This window comes from Stegostoma tigrinum, chromosome 21 (assembly GCF_030684315.1).
Source record: "Stegostoma tigrinum isolate sSteTig4 chromosome 21, sSteTig4.hap1, whole genome shotgun sequence".
Lineage (NCBI taxonomy): Eukaryota > Metazoa > Chordata > Chondrichthyes > Orectolobiformes > Stegostomatidae > Stegostoma > Stegostoma tigrinum.
Window position 1 is genome coordinate 33582581 of NC_081374.1, and position 21009 is coordinate 33603589.

The 21009-nt window shown below is 40.5% G+C and overlaps 1 protein-coding gene across 9 annotated transcripts in view; it reads left to right on the forward strand.

Annotated features, from left to right (window-relative positions):
• LOC125462946 (synaptotagmin-B) overlaps nt 1-21009 on the forward strand; it is a 579758-nt gene that overhangs the window by 257866 nt on the left and 300883 nt on the right. For 8 of the 9 annotated variants that reach the window (XM_059653434.1, XM_048553466.2, XM_048553467.2 and 5 more), the window contains one exon: nt 18927-18969. The exons of the other annotated variant lie outside the window; for it this stretch is intronic. In XM_059653434.1, the coding sequence (XP_059509417.1) occupies nt 18966-18969 (4 nt within the window). In that variant the 5' untranslated portion in view covers nt 18927-18965. The remainder of the gene's footprint in view (nt 1-18926; nt 18970-21009) is intronic. 9 annotated transcript variants of the gene reach the window in all.

The following is a 21009-nucleotide window of genomic DNA, read 5'->3' on the forward strand; positions in this document are numbered from 1 at the left end:
AGGTGCTGTGCTCTGAAAGCTTGTGATTTCAAATAAACCTGTCAGACTATAACCTGGTGCCATGTGATTTTTTTACTTTGTCCACCCCAGTCCAACACCAACACCTCCACATCCTGCAAGTAAAGTTTGTTGAATACACAAAATCTGAATTCTAGTGAAAGTGAACTAATACTTTAATATAATCACTTTATCCATGTTACAGAATCCTTAATTAGATCAAAAAAGGAAATCCAATATAGCTAATAGCAAAGCTATTTTAACTGTGAATCTTTGAGCCAAATAAAATATCGATGAAAATTAGTTTAATAAGTAGACTGCTAAATAAAATTTAGATGATTAGCAAGAATCAAGAGATATATCTAATGAATAAGATGGAAGGAAAGATTTTATAAGGAACAAAATAAACTTAAAAAACAAAGATTTGAAATAAGATAATAGTTTCCTTTATAGATGCCCTCCTAGCTTGAACTTTTAGGGATGGAATGAATCTTGGCCAAATCGTAATCTGCGATTCATAATTTGTCCTAATCAATAAATCCCCAGTTGATTCCACTGCAAGACCTACTGTTGAATAATTCCTACTTGTCAGGCCAAAGACAGTTTATTCATAATGTCTTGACTCTGTTCAAATGAGAAGTGGCCAGAGCAAGGATGGCCAATAAAACATTATTGTATGGCTGAATTGAACTTTACAAAATTGGAAGGTTTCTTACTGTTGTTCACTTGAAAAGTAAGCGAAAGGTTTGTTTTCGAACTCTCTTAATCAAATGAAGCTCCTGTATTTCTATTAGGAATGATTATATTTGAAATAAGTGTGAGAATTTTGTTTTTGTGTACCTTCACACAAACTATTTCTCCCTTTCTTAAGAAGTGGGGAGGTGATGCAAGGATTCCCTGGTTAATGAGCAATGTGAATGCTCCACCCATGGCCACAAATCTTGGCATATGATTTAAACCCAGAGCTTCTGCCACAGAGGTAGGGACATTACCATAGCATCCCAAGAGCTCTTCATGCTGCAAGGAATATAAAATAATCATGGTCAGGATATCACAAGTGGTAATAACAGGCAACTTGATAACTGGTACATCAAAGTATTAATAACAACCCTTACACTATCAGGTTTTGGTAATGCCTTTTAATAATCATATACATTAACTCTGGTTGTTTTCAGGTTATATTTACATTTTACTTTTGTCTAACTAGTGAGATAAGAGAAATAATTCTTTATTAGTCTGTCCATGATAGCTTGATCCAGAAGACACCCTGTTTTAAAAAATAATAATAATTACATTTTAGATGAAAAGAGTAAGGCTTATTACAAATCCACTTATATGGAACAATACTGATTTGTGAACAACAGGCATCAAAATACATAATAATTGCTCCAGATAAATGAGATCTGGCAGATGTGGTTAAAGTTCGTTGTTACATAATGCTTTATTAGAAAGACATGCATCATCAGTGATATACTGAAATCATGTGAAGTCACTGATACCTAAGTGTACACTAAAGTATTTCCTATTTAAGGAAAAATCTGTTTGCACAGTAGGTATATAATTCCTATATAAATACAAATAAGACATGTGCAACTTTCCCTCATTCATTTAATTCAATTATTCTTAGCCCAGATTCTTGATTTCCTGCGATAGTCCTTCCTCAGAAGACTTTGGTATTTCTGCTTCATGGTGAAGCAGTCACGCCTGCAGGCAACATTTTTACCAATTGGATGGCCCTTTAAAAAAGTCACGAAAGCTACTTTAAACCTTTACAAAACCCAATCTTTTCCAGCCAAAATTGGCAACATGCGTCAGGTCACTGAGTTAGTTGTACACTGATCCATCCTGTAAGTAAAGATTTTTGTGCGAGGGGAAAGTCCGATTCTCCATTGAAATTAAGCATCAGTTTGATTCAGCACCAAAATCGTTGAGTGATTCGTTTGCCAAGAGAACAGAACACTGCATCCAATACTCATGTACAATTTAAGCTATGAAGAATTCTAGCTATGAAGACAGGTTGAATAGACTAGGATTATTTTCATTAGAAAGACAGACATTGAGGGGGGACGTGATTGAGGTCTACAAAATCATGAGGGGTATAGGCAGGGTGGATAACAAATAGCTTTTTCCCAGAGTGGGGGACTCAATCACTAGGGGTCATGAGTTCAAAGTGAGAGGAGGAAAGCTAAGGGAGATATGCGTGGAAAGTTCTTTACACAGAGGGTGGTGGACGCCTGGAACGCGTTGCCAGCGGAGATGGTAGACGCAGACACGTTAGCATCTTTTAACATATATTTGGACAAGTATATGGATGGGCAGGGAGCAAATGGACACAGACCATTAGAAGATAGATGACAGGTTAGACAGAGGATCTTGATCGGCGCAGGCTTGGAGGGCCGAAGGGCCTGTTCCTGTGCTGTAGGTTTTTTTGTTTCTTTGTTTTGTTTCTTTGTTAACCTGGCCATCACCTCCTGACAAGCAGTCTACAGCAAAATGTCCACTTTGGCGAAATACCAATCAATGAGGGCTACTCCACTAATTGCCCAACATTCCAGTTTAATGACATTGGATTTCTTTGCATTTACCACAGTGCTTGATGTTCTTTTACCCAAGGGTCTCAGTCTTTGTGAAAGATGACAAACATTTAAAATCCATTACTGAGCTTTATAAAAGCTGTTCCTACAGAATCTTTAAAGGACCACTTCTCTTTAAAATGGAGGAGCTAGCCAGGTTTTTGCTTCCTTCATTAGGCTGGCTGCCAGTGCTGGTCCAAAGCTGCTCTGAGTTTCTATCAATTATACAAATTAGTTCACACAGTACCATTGATCCCAAGTACCTCCACACACTCGTGCCTAGTTTTTCACTGCCAGTTAAAACGTTCCCAAAGCACAGACGCTGTTAAGCCTACAAAATCATGGCTGTGGTGCCAGCTGCAACAGGAAATTTCCATACACTAAAACAATGCCAAATTAATAATTAATGGATGTAGCTAATAACAAAACCCACTCGAGATGCTATTTGCTAGAAGCTGTTTCTATGAATGCTGATAGCTGACAACCATTGATGTTTAGGCTCTTCTACTCAGAAAATAAATCACATGGACCATCACTGGTACACCATCCTTACATAATTTATGTTGGGGGTATGTTGAAAGTTAGGAGTTTTGTCTTGGCATCTGAATGTAGACTGTTAATTGTGAAGTTGATTCTATGGTACATTCTTGGAAATATTTTCTATTCCCTTCCATCATTTTAAGGAACAGTTATTCATTTCTGGGATAAAGTACTTTATCTAAGTAGCCTACCCTTACATATGAGCCTAGGTAAACAATATTGATAGATTATTCAATTGGCATTCAGGTTCAATGCTAAGACTGTCATCATCTAGCAATATAGCCCTCTTGCACCAGCGATCAATGGAAGTCATTAATAATTGCTGATTACTTTCACCTCACTTTTAAAAATGAGATGTTTAGGACCTTTATAAAAGCAATGCTGCCTATTAGCTTGTTCCATTGAACAAGCCGGTGTTCAAATCAAGGATTTACCAGACAATAGCTGAGAAGACTGTAATTTCTTTTTTTTTGCATCAGTAATGAGGTTGCTGCTGTCTGCATTTACAAAAATGTAAAATCCATACTTCTGAATATAGGTATAAAGCAAACAGTTTTTGGGGTCATTCAGATTCTTCAATTTTATAAATCTTCAGCCAGTTCATTATGGAGAAAAAATCACCTGTTTTGTGAAAGAAAATTGATAGAATAATGTGATGTATTAATTGTAAAAGGAAATGCTGCAATTTTCCCCTGCTTTAATTACAAAAAAGAGAGGATGATATTGCTGTATGATTGCATCACCTAATAAAACTGCTACTAGGAATGAAGGAGTCTCAGCAGATCAAAAGGTATTCTCCAAGAATCAAAATGTAGCCATGGTGAAAATCTCAAGATGGAGCCTCAAAAAGAAAACATATATTCACCCTTGCTGTTTTGTTAATAGTTATTATAAATCACATGCCAGCAATATTCTCAGCATTCAAGTAGTGAAATGAAAATATTTAAAGGCTTTGAAGAGAATTTAGTCAGAAAATTGCCAACTCCAATCACAACTTCTCTACATTTCTGAATGTTCTGCTATTTAAATGCTGCATTTTTAAGCTTCAATCTTTAACAAATTAATTAACCTTGACAAAGATACTGATGTAGAAATACAATAGCTTTAGGCGAATTCTACTTGCAAATGTCTTTAAATCGTACATTTTATCTTTAAGCTATATCTTGTTAACAAAAGAAATCTTCTGTGGCATCTCTGGATGAGGGAAGGATAAATCAGTTAAGTTTCCTAATCCTTATTGACACCTAGTGAAGTAGATGCATATGTTCCTACATACTGGACTCTAGATGAGGATCACATCTTACTTGGCTATAATACCTTTTATGGTTCAACAGCATCACACATGATGTACTGCTATTAATGGCAAGAATCTGAAGCTTCTTAGCATTCACAAACTGTAACTACAAGGAACAAATTCCTTCAGCTTTACAGAGATGAAATATTACCCACATTGTATTATTCCTCTCCCTTCCATTCCTTTTTTTGCTGTAATAAAGAATTTGTGATATAATTTAAAGTTAATATACAATTAAATTCTCAGTAAGGTGAGATGAGTGAATATGAGAGCGCAATTTAATTTCTAGATTTAAAAAGATCACAAAGATCATTGTAAAAAATAATGGAAGCTGCTGAATTCTCTATGCAAGTATAAACGGAGGATATTGGATAGAAGAAAGTTTTGTTGAAGTACAGATATTATCACTGTTTTAATTTTTGCCCTTCTCCAGTGGCATTATATTTTTACAAAAGTTGATGATAAGCTAATTAGCAAACCACTTCTAGTTGTTTGTAGTTCTAATTATATAAAGTGCTCTTCGGGTATTCGCCTTAAGGTCTTCAATTGTTCAGAAGGCAAGAAGCAAATCTCTTTTAAAGCATAAATTTATTTGGCCTGGGAACAGGCACCCACAAATGAGGGATCCTTTTCTAAATTAACATTGTTTTTACCAACCAAAGGTACACATGGGCCAAGAAAAGCAGCCAATTAATCTTTTCTCACCCAGAATGTAAGGATTTGTGATATCTGTCACAAAATAACTTGGGGGAACAAAAATAGAGACTGCTGAAAAAGCTCAGCAGGTCTGACAGCATCTGTGGAGAGAAATCAGTTAATATTTTGGGTCAAGTGGCCCTTCCTCAGAACTATAACTTTGGGGAACTTCGCTCAGGCTCTGTTCATAACATGACCAGCTCATCTATTTCAGTAATATTGCTTGAAGGACAAATTTTCAGCAAGGACAACAGAGGGATCTCACGTATTCTCCTCCTCCATGCCACATGATCTTTTTCTATCTACCTGAGAGGTTTCAATTTGACAATGCATCCAAAAGATGGGCTCTCTGGCAGTACATCAAATTGTTTTAGTTCTAACTTCTTCCATTTTCTTTTAGCCAGTGATCTCAACACAATGGAATACATTTTTTTATAATGAGGAGGCTGTATCTGCTCTGAATTCCTTATGCAGTTATGTACTCAACTCTTTGAAGATGACTAGATGCCCAACTAAGGAGGAGGCAATGTTGATTTTTGCGCTAGGAAATGAAATAATATTACAATAAACAATCATAATTCATTATTTTTGTTTAAATGAAACTGGTTTGTATTACTTTCTGTTTGTTAAGAAATAGGAAACATGATGTGAACTTGACATACAAATTTATTGCATACCCTGGCTGATAATAAGTCATAGAGAGAGACAGGCAGGCAGCTTGTGACAGTGGGGAGTGCTGTATTGTCACTCTATCAGGCAGATGGGGTGGACATTGTGCACATTCTGTTACATAAATGACATGTTTTATGTGATGTTCCTCCCACTCACTGTCCTCTTCTTCCTCCTCCATTCTAACTTTCCTTAGCATTCACCACATCCCCCCTTGCTTGCTCCTGTTGTGCAAATACAGAATGTAAGTGTTATGCAGGAGACTGTGATTGGTCTATGCTGCAAGGCATTCCATAGAATCCATCAAAACTTGATTTTCAGGAGGCCTATCATCTGTTCGACAATGACCCTTGTGCAAGAATGTGCTGCATTGTATTTACATCAGCATCAGCCATGGAGTCATTATGAGTCCCAGCAGCATTGTAAGGCATCCAGCCCTTGAAATCTCTACAATACAGAAAGAGGCCATTTGGCCTATTTAGTTTGCACTGACGTACCAAACAGCATCCCCCCAAGACCCAGACAAGGCTCCCACCCAATCCCTGTAACCCGACATTTATTATTCACCTGACATACATAATCCTGGCCATTAAGGGCAATTTAGATTGGATTAGATTCCCTACAGTGTGAAAACAGTTCCTTTGGCCCAACAAGTCCACACCGCCCATTGAAGCATCCCACCCAGACCCATCCCCCTTTAACCCACTCACTCCTGAGCACTATGGGCAATTTAGCATGGCCAATCCACCTAGCCTGCACATTTTTGGACTGTGGGAGGAAACCGGAGTACCCGGAGGAAACCTACGCAGACTCGGGGAGAATGTGCAAACTCCACACAGACAGTTGCCCGAGGCCGGTATTGAACCCAGGTCCCTGGCACTGTGAGGCTGCAGTGCCAACCACGGAGCTACCGTGCCGCCACCACCGCCCCCCCCACCCCCATTTACTATGGCCATTCCACTTAATCTGCACATCTTTGGACTGGGAGGAAACCAGAGAAACCAGTGGGAATCAACCAGAGACATAGAGGACATACAAACTCTACACTGACTGTCACCGGAAGCTGGAATTGAGCCCAGGGTCTCTGGTGCTGTGACGCAGCAGTGCTAACCACTGAGCCACCAAGCCACCCAGGAAGCAGGAACCTTAGAACTCTCAAGGTCATGGGGGTCATAGCAGATTCTAGGATACCTGCACAAACCCTTAACATTTGGTGCTGATAATGATAGAGGATTTATATATGAACCAAATGGAACACTTTTCTCTTGATGACATCAGCCGTGTTCACATATGAAGCCCTCAGTACTCCTCATGTACAGGCTGTAGTACCCTGCACCTGGGACAAGTCAGCTATGCTGCCAAAATTGCACCGCTGATCTCTTCATGGGGAACAGGGCAAAATGGTGCAATCTGTTACAAATTGCATCAATAAAAGCCTTAGTATATTTGTGGGTTGAGGATTGAGAGATGTAGGACAAGTCTCCAGAGAACCTTTAGATGCAGCCAGTTACATCTATGTCACTGCAGCTGCCACTTTGACAGACACTGACATGGGGCATCCACTAACTCCTTCATGTTACAAATCCCGCTTCAACAGGTGACACAGGTCTGCGATGGTGTCTGTGGATATCCTCAGCCTGTAGCAGTATTGCATCTCATTCGCCTGGATGAACTAGCAACAGGGACCTTTTGTCTGTCCTCCTCTTCCTGGTGGGGTGGTGGGGGTGTGCTTAGGCTGTGATTCTTCCATTTGGAGGCTGATCAGCTGCTGCTGGAAGTTGATGCTGGTCCTTGGCTTGTCGGTGTATGCGTTCTTCGCAAAGGTCTCTGCACCTTCATTGTACAGTGGCTACAGCATGGATAACCCCTCCTGTGGCTGGATTCATTGATCATGATTCCAATGAATGTCTACGGGGAATATCAGAAACAGAACAGCTCCTTGGTCATGCAAGCAGCCAGAATTCACATCAGACTCAATCTCCAGACCACTTCAGTCCTTGACACAGTTGGCCATAAGGATTCAGATAGAGAGGGCCATGGAATATCTGTATCTGAGCCTTTGGCACAGTGGACCTTATTATTTTGTATGCTCCACAAGGCTTGTCAACCTAATACAGTAGGCAATTGGAAATCTGGTAGGTTCCCCCACCATACGCCATGTATCCACTAAGAAATGCAGCATATAAGTTGGTGCATATAAATTGCACATAAGAGCACTTTACTTTATAGTGCAAGGTGGGAGGAAGTTAGCTCTGTGCCCTGGAGCAACCAGTGAAATCTTGGATTGACTTTTTGAATTGTGGTCTGTAGTTGTCACTTTTCGGGTAACATGTGACTACATCAGCTTTACAGAAATGACTGATCAATTTGGAATAACACTGGCATGGTCAAGGTTGTTTCAGACTAGGATTTGTCCCAGGAAGACTGCCTTCTCTCCACTCCAAATCCATCCACAAGTGCCTCCAGATTCCTTTCCTGTAAGTGAAAAGCTAGCTTGCATTTCTCAAAGCCATTTCAGGTGTCAAGAACTTCAAATTGACAGAGTTATTGTCTTGCAGCCTCTGAGGTTTTGAAGCTGGGCTTCAAGTTTAGTACCAGAGAGGTCAGCTGGAAAGTCTCACGCAAGCATCCACCTTTCACATCATGTACTTCCCTGAGAAAAATACCCAGAAGTTTGATTGCATGATTAATGAAGCAAAAAGCAGAAGCTCACACAAGAAATTTCACCCAGGGCTATGACAGGCTAGATACCATGAAATTAAATCACCATCCCACAATCAGAAAATTCAGTTTATGCCGAAGGATGAAGAGTTTACATTGTTTTTTTAATTACACAGTAATCAGATTATCTGATCAAAGACAAAGTGGAACTATAACAGCTTGCTGATATTGACATGGCCATAAAACATTTCACACCATGGGTAATGCTTTCAATCAGTTTCATGAAGTTTTATGTAAGTTTGTTTATCTGCATGTACGCTTATAGTTCTGGGCAAACATGGTAAACTCATTTATTCAGGTCGGGCTTGACTTAGAATTTTTACCAAAAGAAAGATCATCAAATTGAATTTCAAAGAATTTGTAATGTCTGATCACTGGGACATTTGTTTGCAACGGAAAAGATAATATTGAGCTATATTCTGATAATACTCCTCACATACGAATAACATAAGAAATACAGAAAATATTTAAGGGAAAGTAAAAGGGCTGTAATAGGATGGCTCAAATGATAGATGTATAGTGAAATTTAAAAAAGGAAGAAAGATGCAATTATTGACCGTTGCTCTCCTTCAAACAAGATTAGCTTTTTTTTAATAGAATAATTGATCTTGGTCAGCCACATTCCTTTTACAATTTTGTTCTTGCATTTGTAAATCCAAGCAGAGCAAGCCTTTTCATTTCTGGGCTGATTTGCAGTGGTGTGGGGAATTAGAAATTGATATTCTGCTGAGTGTTTTCCTTGTTTGGAAACAATTACTGCACGTATGCATGAGTGTGGAATATTCTTATTTGGTTTGTTTGAAATGGAAATCAGTTCCATATTGTTAGATGGACATTTCATTATCACATTTTTATTTATTTTCATCTGTTCTGAGTTGTGGTGCAGACATTGCCATGACAGACAGGAGCTTTTATTCGGTGGGGAATTTATGAAAGGTAAAACAGCAAGGAATGGAGATTGAATGAGATTAAAACACCAGAGGGAAGAATAATAGACTACAATAGCAACAGAGACAGAGGCAGAGGTGAGAAGAGATGCTCCTGGATAAAATGAAATATTGAGAAAAAGAAAAAAAAGAAACACTTGCATTTATATAGCAATTTTCAGGAACGATGCATGTTTCCAGCCATAAAAGCACTTGGGAAGCATTTCGGAATGTCATTGTCAGAATTGTGAAAGTAAATCTGTAAGCAAAAATCTCCAACAAACAACCATACACTAATGAACAGATAGCATGCTTTGTTTTGTTAAATTTTGTTGATTCAGGAAATAATATTGGCCAGAACACTGGAGGTAACTCTCTTGCACTTCAAAAACATATTGTCCTCGTTTTTTATATGCATCCACTTGAGCAGATAATTCCTTTGAAAGGCAGCATATCTGATGATACAACACCCCCTCCCTAATGCTCTGGAGTACCTCAATGTTTGTGCTTACGCCCTGGAGAGGTGGTAAAACAACAAAGTCTTGGAAGGGGAGAGAGAGAGAAGACATATCAAAAGCAGAATAATGAAGAACAATGAAGAATACAAATTAGGGCAATTCAAGGTCTTCTTTCCTTCTTCGAATCAACACAGCCAAGTCAGAATTAAACTAAAAATTTTCAACAGTTTGTTTTCAGTACAATTGTCTTGAATTTCTGCAAGGACACACTGTTTTGTTCAAGAGCAGGGAGGAGTGTCTGTCAGCCTGAACCATTTCATTTTATTCCTTTGAAATGCAATACAGCATAAGCCAATTCTTCTTGCTAGGCAAACTCTGCTTTCTCGACTAGAAAATTTTGCAGATGGTATCTTGTTCAGAGATTTGCTAATTGTATATATTCTAAAATCAATCATATTCGTTTTCTGATGCCAGACCTTTAGAAGCTGATTATCACAAATTAATTTTCTATGCTGTTTCTTCATTTCAGCCACAATAAAGCTCTCTAACTCCTTCCTACTGATATATCAAACAGTAAAATGGCGGATAACCAGGTGTAGAGCTGGATGAACACGGCAGGCCAAGCAGCATCAGAGGAGCAGGAAGGCTGACGTTTCAGACCTAAACTCTTCTTCAGAAAAATTTCGGGTGTAGGTCCGAAATGTCAGCCTTCCTGCTCCTCTGATGCTGCTTGGCCTGCTGTGTTCATCCAGCTCTACACCTTGTTATCTCAGATTCTCCAACATCTGCAGTTCCTACTAACAGTAAAATGGCAGCCCACGCATATGTCAAGTTACTATAAGGAAAATCAATATAGACACTTTGGAAAAGAACATTTTATTTACTTATAAGACTTATCAAACAAAAGATAAATTGAAAAGAAAGGCATCATTATTCTCAGAAACACAGCAACATCATTAACTCATGTACATCTGAAAAGCAAAGTTAAAAATCTGAGAGCCAATCTGGATAAGTCTCCTTAACCAGTTATACTTTCATTATATCTTGAATTGAGAATATAGGACAAAAAATTCTGTCCCGTGTTCTTTTTGTTTCCAGATTACCTCTTTCTATATATACTTTAATATCTTCTTCCCGCAGAACCTATATCTAATTGTATTTTGAACTGAGAATTTTTCAAAATATTTATGTATGAGAAAGCTGGCAGTTATTGCAAGCCCTGATTGCCTTTGCCATTGCCTTTAACAAAATGGTGATGGGTTGCCTCCCCGACAATGGAATGCTTTACTAAGCCACTTCAGAGGACAATTAAGCCCATTGTTGGGTCTGAAGGCACGTATTAAGGACAGCAGATTTCTTTCCCTCAAGGATATTAGTGAACCAGCTGTGATTTCAATGACAATTAGTGGTAATGTTATTTTTCTTTTAATTCCAGATTTACTTACATAACTGAATTTAAATTTCCAAATTGTGAAATTGAGTTATGAACCAGTATCAACCGATTTAATTCAGATGCCTGGATTACAAGTCAGTAATGTAACCACTGTGTTATGATCCTCAAAATGCTGTTTACTTCTGTGTTTTTCATTTGTAAATTAGTTAGAATTAGAGGATAGTCACCTATTGTCAGCCTGTAGGGTGAGACTTCCACACCTGCTTCAATTTCTATTTATCCAAAGATAGCAGATGATTGCAATGGCTTCTATTTCTGCACCTACACAGTTTTTTACTGTTTTTATGCTGTCAAAAGTAACATCTGAATAATAACCAAATCAGGAACTATTTTTCACAGAATAGAATCATACAGCATGGAAACAGAGCCTGCAGTCCAACTAGTCCATGCTATCTTGTTCTCAAACTAAACTAGCCCCGCTTGCCTGCATTTGCCCCATATCACCCCTAATCTTTCCTATTCACTTACCTGTCCAAACGTCTTTTAAATGTTGTCACTGTATCTGCATTTATGACTTCCTCTGTCAGTTCATTCCACACAAGAAAGGATTTACCAGGATGTTGCCAGGAATGGAAGGTTTTGAGTTATAAAAACAGACTAGACTGGGATTTTTTTTTACTGGAGTGCAGGAGGTTGTGCAGTGAGCATATGGAGATTTGTAAAACCATGACGGGCATAGATGAAGTGAATGGCAAGGTCCTTACCAAGGCTGTGGTAATTCTAAACTAGGGACCATATTTTTAAGGAGAGAGGAGAAAGTTTTAAAAAAGACATGAGGGGCAACTTGAAGTCAAGCCCAAACTATCTACAACAAATAGCACATTATTGAATATATTCATTTGTAAAACATAATCGGTAATGAAACATTGGGCTGATGATTTCAATGAATTTGCTCAAATTTCTTTCTTGATCAGCTCATGCTATAACTTTTCCACTTACCTCACTTTCGCCTTTCTCCTTGTTGTCGCTGCAACCCAGACATGAACTTTAGCATAAATCTGAGACAGACATTTCACTGTTAAGCAAGATGAAGTTGTGAGTTTGGGTGATCTTTTCTTTCTTGTCAATATACATAGAACTGTGAAGGCCATGGGCTAATCTCTACTCCTGGGCAAGTCCAACAAAGTCACTAAAATACAAGTACTTTTCTCAATACATCTTTAAGAAGTCATCAAAATCAAACAAAACCATCCAATGTTTCACAGCTAACTTTCCTAATTAATTACAAGACTAGTTTCACAATGTTGCTGGCAGACTCGTTGACTCCAGTGCTGAAAACAAGAAAATGGCCATGAAACATTCTCTCTTATGCGGGTGGTATTGGGGATGAGTATTACTCAAACTCCATTGACTGGCAATGGTCCAATCATCAGAAACTGTGAAGCAATTGAAAAAGAGATACATGGTCACATGGCAGAAACTAACATTTTGATCAGATTTAATAAAGCACATTCTTCCTAGGCAGAGAGAGATGCATCCAGCCCAATGAGGGAAGAAGACCCTCCCTAAAATACAGCAGGAGGCAGACACCCAGATTGGCTTGGAGGTCTACTCGGAAGAACTAGAAGTTCTTCAAAGGGCTTTGCTGTTGATTTTGTCTGAAGCGGAGAGAAGAAAATCTGTTATTGTTAAGATTAGACAGCAAAATATCCATCACCCCAACTCTCCACACTCCTCTTGAGTGAAGAAGGGAATAATTATGGGGCTGCATCATTTCAAGCTCGAAGCCTGGGGTAAAACAAATGTAACAGTGAACTCTTGAAATCTCAAAGTCTTACCATGTGCTACTTCTATAAACACAATCTTTTCCTGAGTATGCATATAAGTTTGAAAGTGTTACAGTCACGTATGTATGAGTGATAATGGGAACTGCAGATGCTGGAGAATCCAAGATAACGAAATGTGAGGCTGGATGAACATAGCAGGCCCAGCAGCATCTCAGGAGCACAAAAGGTGACGTTTCGGGCCTAGACCCTTCATCAGAGAGGGGGATGGGGTGAGGGTTCTGGAATAAATAGGGAGAGAGGGGGAGGCGGACCGAAGATGGAGAGAAAAGAAGATAGGTGGAGAGGAGAGTATAAGTGGAGAGGTAGGGAGGGGAGAGGTCAGTCCAGGGAAGACGGATAGGTCAAGGAGGTGGGATGAGGTCAGTAGGTAGGAGATGGAGGTGCGGCTTGGGGTGGGAGGAAGGGATGGGTGAGAGGAAGAACAGATTAGGGAGGCAGAGACAGGTTGGACTGGTTTTGGGATGCAGTGGGTGGAGGGGAAGAGCTGGGCTGGTTGTGTGGTGCAGTGGGGGGAGGGGATGAACTGGGCTGGTTTTGGGGTGCGGTGGGGGAAGAGGAGATTATGAAGCTTGTGAAATCCACATTGATACCATTGGGCTGCAGGGTTCCCAAGCGGAATATGAGTTGCTGTTCCTGCAACCTTTGGGTGGCATCATTGTGGCACTGCAGGAGGCCCATGATGGACATGTCATCTAAAGAATGGGAGGGGGAGTGGAAATTCTTTGCGACTGGGAGGTGCAGTTGTTTATTGCGAACTGAGCGGAGGTGTTCTGCAAAGTGGTCCCCAAGCCTGCACTTGGTTTCCCCAATGTAGAGGAAGCCACACCGGGTACAGTGGATGCAGTATACCACATTGGCAGATGTGCAGGTGAACCTCTGCTTAATGTGGAAAGTCATCTTGGGGCCTGGGATAGGGGTGAGGGAGGAGGTGTGGGGGCAAGTGTAGCATTTCCTCCGGTTGCAGGGGAAGGTGGCGGGTGTGGTGGGGTTGGAGGGCAGTGTGGAGCGAACAAGGGAGTCACGGAGAGAGTAGTCTCTCCGGAAAGCAGACAGGGGTGGGGATGGAAAAATGTCTTGGGTAGTGGGGTCAGATTGTAGATGGCAGAAGTGTCGGAGGATGATGCGTTGTATCCGGAGGTTGGTGGGGTGGTGTGTGAGAACGAGGGGGATCCTCTTAGGGCGGTTGTGGCGGGGGCGGGGTGTGAGGGATGTGTTGCGGAAAATGCGGGAGACGCGGTCAAGGGCGTTCTCGACCACTGTGGGGGGAAAGTTGCGGTCCTTGAAGAATGTGGACATCTGGGATGTGCGGGAGTGGAATGCCTCATCGTGGGAGCAGATGGGGCGGAGGTGGAGGAATTGGGAATAGGGGATGGAATTTTTGCAGGAGGGTGGGTGGGAGGAGGTGTATTCTAGGTAACTGTGGGAGTCGGTGGGCTTGAAATGGACATCAGTTACAAGCTGGTTGCCTGAGATGGAAACTGAGAGGTCCAGGAAGATGAGGGATGTGCTGGAGATGGCCCAGGTGAACTGAATGTTGGGGTGGAAGGTGTTGGTGAAGTGCATGAACTGTTCGAGCTCCTCTGGGGAGCAAGAAGTGGCGCCGATACAGTCAGCAATGTAACTGAGGAAGAGGTGGGGTTTGGGGCCTGTGTAGGTGCGGAAGAGGGACTGTTCCACGTAACCTACAAAGAGGCAGGCATAGCTAGGGCCCATGCGGGTGCCCATGGCCATCCCCTTAGTCTGTAGGAAGTGGGAGGAATCGAAAGAGAAGTTGTTGAGGGTGAGGACGAGTTCGGCTAGGCAGATGAGGATGTCGGTGGAGGGGGACTGTTCGGGCCTGCGGGACAGGAAGAAGCGGAGGGCCTTGAGGCCATCTGCATGCAGAATACAGGTGTATAGGGACTGGATGTCCATGGTGAAAATGAGGTGTTGGGGCCCAGGGAATTGGAAGTCCTGGAGGACGTGGAGGGCGTGTGTGGTGTCACGGGCGTAGGTAGAGAGTTCCTGGACCAGAGGGGAGAAATGGAATCCAGATAGGTGGAGATGAGTTCGGTGGGGCAGGAGCAGGCTGAGACGATGGGTCGACCAGGGCAGGCAGTTTTGTGGATTTTGGGAAGGAGATAGAAACGGGCCGTGCGGGGTTGGGGAACTTTGAGGTTGGAGGCTGTGGGTGGGAGGTCCCCTGAGGTGATGAGGTCATGAATGGTGTTGGAGATGATGGTTTGGTGCTCGGGTGTGGGGTCATGATCGAGGGGGTGGTAGGAGGTGGTGTCGGAGAGTTGGCGATGATGGTTTGGTGCTCGGGTGTGGGATCATGATCGAGGGGGTGGTAGGAGGTGGTGTCGGAGAGTTGGCGTTTGGCCTCGGCGATGTAGAGGTCAGTCCACCATACTACCACTGCGCCACCCTTGTCTGCGGGTTTGATGGTGAGGTAATCAGGTTTTGAATAATAAATATTTATCTTACTATTAAAACTGATGGGGAAGAAAACTACCATTGTCTGTGCTGATGCTCGAGGATTAAAACACATCTTGAAAAAAACACAAATTGATCATAGTGTCATACAGCATGGAAACTGACCCTTCGGTCCAACTGGCCCATACTGACCAAGTTTCCCACCTAGTCCCACTTGCCTGCATTTGGCCCATATCCTTCTGAACCTTTCCTAGTTACGTACCTGTCCAAATGTCTTTTAAATGTGGTAACCGTACCTGATTCTGCCACTTCCTCTGGCAGCTCATTTTACATACAAACCACCCTCTGCGTGAAAAAAGTTGCTCCTCTGGCCCCTTCTAAATAGTTCTCCCCTCACTTTAAAATTATACCCCCTAGTTTTGATCTCCCCTACCCTAGGGAAAACATCTGTACTCTTCATCTTATCTCTGCCCCTTGTGATTTTATAAACCTCTATAAGGTCAGCCCACAACCTCCTACACCCCAGTGAAAAATATTCCAGCCTCTCTAGCCTCTCCTTATCACTCAAAATCTCTAGTCCTAGCAACACCCTGATAAGTCTTTTCTAAACCCTGTTTAATTTAAAAATATCTTTCCTATACCTGTGTGACCAGGACCGTACCCAGTACTCCAAAAGTGGCCTGACCAACATGCTGTACAACCTCAACACAATTTCACAACTCTTACTCTCAATGCTCTGAGCACTGAAAGCAAGCATAGTGAGCACCTTCTTAACCATCCTATCTACCTGATGAATGGGGAAAACGTCAATGTCGTCTTCACTCATCTCTGACACTTTTCCCATTCCTTGTTTTCACTTCGCCAAATTTAATATTTAGTGACCCAATTGCCTATAGAACTCAAGTTGTTCTGAAACATTCTCATGTTTTTTTTTGCTTCCAGCATTTTTGTACTGAGTGTAACTGTTCTTGGATCCTCAGTTACCTATCAATAAATAATGTCAATTTTCAAGATATATGCCTGGAGCAATCCATTTGTAAATTATTTCCACTTAATTTAATTTCCACAGGTGATTAGTGTCACATCAACTATTCTAGAGTCAATTTTCTGATCAGTATTTTATTCCATGATTAGCGATTAATCTCCAGTATGGAACCTGGTTAAAATTGTTTTCATGGATTTCACCATATAATATCCAACTTGTCTTCTGCATTCACCATTCCTGGAATGTCTTTGATAGATTTCTTCAAGTTTGCTGGACATGATGAACTTGCTTTGGGCTAAGATATTATTTACATGTTTCCATAGTGTGTCATCCTTTGATCTTGTAAGACTTGGCTACCTCAACTATGGACTGGCTCTGAAAAGTTGAATGTGTCCAAAATACTTATTTTCAATCAAGTATTCTATTAAGCAATTTAGAAACCATTTAAATGATTAGAACTTGACGGCTGACAGGGAAGTGTTTTACCTGTAATGTATTGAAAATACAACAACATTTAAACATTTTCAGGATAAAAGGGAATGATTAGAAAGTGCATCAGTAGTTTCTTTAAAATGTTGATGTAAGGTCCAATAAATCCTTTTATAATGCTTTCGTAGTGAGGCCTCCAGCAAAAATCTGGTTTCAGGATTGCCTTGCTATTCAATTCCCAGTTATAATAACATCATAAAATGTGGATCAGAACCACAATTATTTCTTATGATTGCAATATTTGGGGCAGTTTAGACAACCAAGATGAATGGCAGAGGAAAAGCATTTCAAATTCTGAAAAATCTGTGATCCCACCCCAACCCATTTTGAATACATGTCCAGTTAATCTGAATTGAGTGATGTTGTGTGGTTCTGATTTCAACAACTTGTATATTTCATGGCTTCAGGTTGATTTGAAAAACCTGGCAGCTGAAGGAAGGTGAGAATAGCTAGAACCAGCAAGTAAGTGCTTCTTCCTTTCCCCCTAAAAGAAAGCTTACTGTTTTAACCCATCTCTTCTCACTGTTTAAAAATGATTAGGAGAGGTAGGACGTGGATTCCAGTTAATTTCCCTTCCTGGTTCCTGACTAAATGCAATTAGAAACGTATGGCCCGGGGTAGCAAAGCAAGACCTATTCAATTCCCATTTGAAGACAGAAAGTACAGTGAATGGAGTCCTCTCCCTCCAAATGCCAATTTTGTATATCTAACATTCATTTGCCTCATGGAAAGTAGTTTCCAAACTTTTAATCAAATTCATCAGGCCATTCCCCTTTGATTGTGCATTATGTCACAGCAGGACAGCTGGACATACATAATATAATCAAGCAGTGTCACCAAGCCTTAGGCAACTGTGTAGAGTTTGCATGTCCTCTTTGTACCTGCGTGGGTTTCCGCTGGGTGCTCCAGTTTCCTCCCACAGTACAAAAAAGTGCAAGTTATATGGATTGGCTATTTAATTGCAACATAGGGTCCAAGTAAATGCAGGTTAGGTCAATTAGCCATGGTAACTGAGGGTTTATGAGGATAGGGCCGGAGCATGGCCTGGTTTTAATGCTCTTTAGAGTGTTGGTGCAGATGTGATGGGCTGAATGGTTTTTATCTGCACTGTAGAAATTCTACGATGATACTGGCATTGGAGGAAATCCAGAAACAGTTCACACAGTTGATTCTAGGCATGGAGTGACTTTCATATGAGGGGAGGTTGAGTAGTTTAGTCCTGCCCTCATCTGAATTTAGGAGAACCATATAGGATTCTTGGAGGGGGGTGACGAGGTAGAGGTTAAGAGGTTGCTTCTTTTGTGGAAGAGTCTAGGACCAGAAGACATAATGTCAAAGTAACAGGTCACTGAATTAGGGCAGGGATGAGGAAGAAGTTTTTCTCTCAGAGGGTAGTGAGTTTGTGAAATATAGCTACAGATAATTTAAGGCTGAGATAACGGATTTCTAATCAACAAAGGAATCAAGGGTTGTGGGGAAACTTAGAGTTGAGGATTGTTAGGTTAGCCATGATCCCATTGGATAGTACAGGAGATTCAGTAGGTTGAAAAGCTTACTTCTGCTATATCTTATAGTCTTATTTTTCTTCTTGGGCTGGAGTGAATGGTCCACTGACAACATGTCAGAATCAACAAACTATGTAAAACTGTACCTACAAACAAATGGCCCACATTTAATGTGAAAAATCAGAGAAAGCATTGGAAATTTTGCTTTCACCTGATTTAGTCCAATCCTGTCATTGGTTAGATTGTGATAACAATGGCAAAGAGTAATGGTAATGGCACATCAATTTCTCTAGTTTTTTGCTCTGACTAATTATACTGCAATCAAAGCTGAATAGTGCAATGTAAGATTGGATCTGAAATATTAAGCTTCAATAGTTTTATTGATTAATGTGTAAATGGCCTTTTACTTTCCATTCAGCTGAACCAGTGAAAAGGATCGTCTTCGACCAGCAGCACTATGTGTAAGTACTTTTTGCTTTTACCATCTGTATAAAATAAAATCAGGTTGCATGTTTAAATATATGAAATACTGGTTTTTAGGTCAAATGATAGATTTCGCTAAATTTTGATCAACGATTGAGATTCTCTTGGAGCAAAAGCTTGACAAGTTGGTGCACTTCTAATTCTAGGACAAAAGTGATTAATATACAAAGAGAAAGATTGAGTTTTTTCGCTAAATATTACTGCACCATTTAACTGTTCATGGAATTGATTGGCTCGCAAATAATAGTTGACTAAAATGTATTCTATTATTCTATAAGATGTTTAGAAAAATTCTTCAAGGATGAAAACATATGTAAGTTTCTATGAAATGAGGAGCCCAGGGGCATTTGCACTTTATTCCTGCGCACATGTTCTTTTGTCAGAAATATTCTGCTCTAAGATGTTTATGGGAGGATGTGGAGATCTTACTCACAGATGTTTCACATCACTGGGATAATAGCTGTATTTGTGTATCGGGTGGGAAGGTATCGTCTGCATTGTCAGACACAGACAAAGCTGCAACACTTTCGTGGAGAGATAACAATGGGAATGGAATTCGTACATATTAAAGGTACAACATTGGAATGACAAATGGGCATCACAAAAACAGCTTCAACTGATAGATTCTTTGTGCAGTTTTGCATTGTGACACTGTCAGAAACTTAATTCAAATGTCATAGGAAGAGCTGAACAGCAATATTACATGTGATAAACAAAATACTCATTAGCTCCAAAATTGTTCAGTTCAGATAAATATAGGCCTAGACTTCTTCATGATTCTCACTCCTGTTGGGTTATTGTTTGCTTATTCAGTTTCATGAAGTGCACCAGTAATGTTTGGAAAGCTCTATAAAGTTATCTTGTTGCAGCTCTATAAAACTTTGGTTAGACCGCACTTGGAATACTGCGTCCAGTTCTGGGCGCCCTATTATAGGAAAGATGTGGATGCTTTGGAGAGGGTTCAGAGGAGGTTTACCAGGATGCTGCCTGGACTGGAGGGCTTATCTTATGAAGAGAGGTTGACTGAGCTCGGTCTCTTTTCATTGGAGAAAAGGAGGAGGAGAGGGGACCTAATTGAGGTATACAAGATAATGAGAGGCATAGATAGAGTCGATAGCCAGAGACTATTTCCCAGGGCAGAAATGGCTAGCACGAGGGGTCATAGTTTTAAGCTGGTTGGTGGAAAGTATAGAGGGGATGTCAGAGGCAGGTTCTTTACGCAGAGAGTTGTGAGAGCATGGAATGCGTTGCCGGCAGCAGTTGTGGAAGCAAGGTCATTGGGGTCATTTAAGAGACTGCTGGACATGCATATGGTCACAGAAATTTGAGGGTGCATCCATGAGGATCAATGGTCGGCACAACATTGTGGGCTGAAGGGCCTGTTCTGTGCTGTACTGTTCTATGTTCTATGTTCTATGTTCTATGTTCTAAAAGGCTCGCACTCAGTCTCCATTATTGATTCCTTGGTGAGGAAGACTTGTTGTTTTTTATTTTAAAATAACAAAAATTTAGGCTGAGAGGAATTTAGTAAGACATGCCGACAGTAGGGAAAAAAAGAACACCACGGAAATGAGATTCAAAAGTCCAGAGAAAGAAGGCATGATCAGAGATAGATAAATTTTAACTTTAATTGTAAGCTGTTGAACCCTGTAGTGTTTCAGCTGAGAAGTGCTGGCAAATAACATTCAAAGTCTGGTTGATAGAAATGTCTCAACTATTGGCTATATTCTGTGTATGGTATGCAGTTCTAGCTCACCTCAATTCAAATATATTATTAGCCAAAATTAAGAAGCCAATAACTAGGATTTCTTGAATGAGCTTTATTGTAACATTTTCTCATGTGAGTACAGTGAAAAGTTTACAGATTTCCACTTACGGCACCATCTGAGGTACTTAAATTCAAATTCTTTGGGGAAAACTTTAGGAGCATAAAAAATTTAAAACTCCAACAATAAATTAGAAAAATAGCGAAATAAGAGTTCAGAATAATAACAAATACAATCCAGGCAATGCCAGGC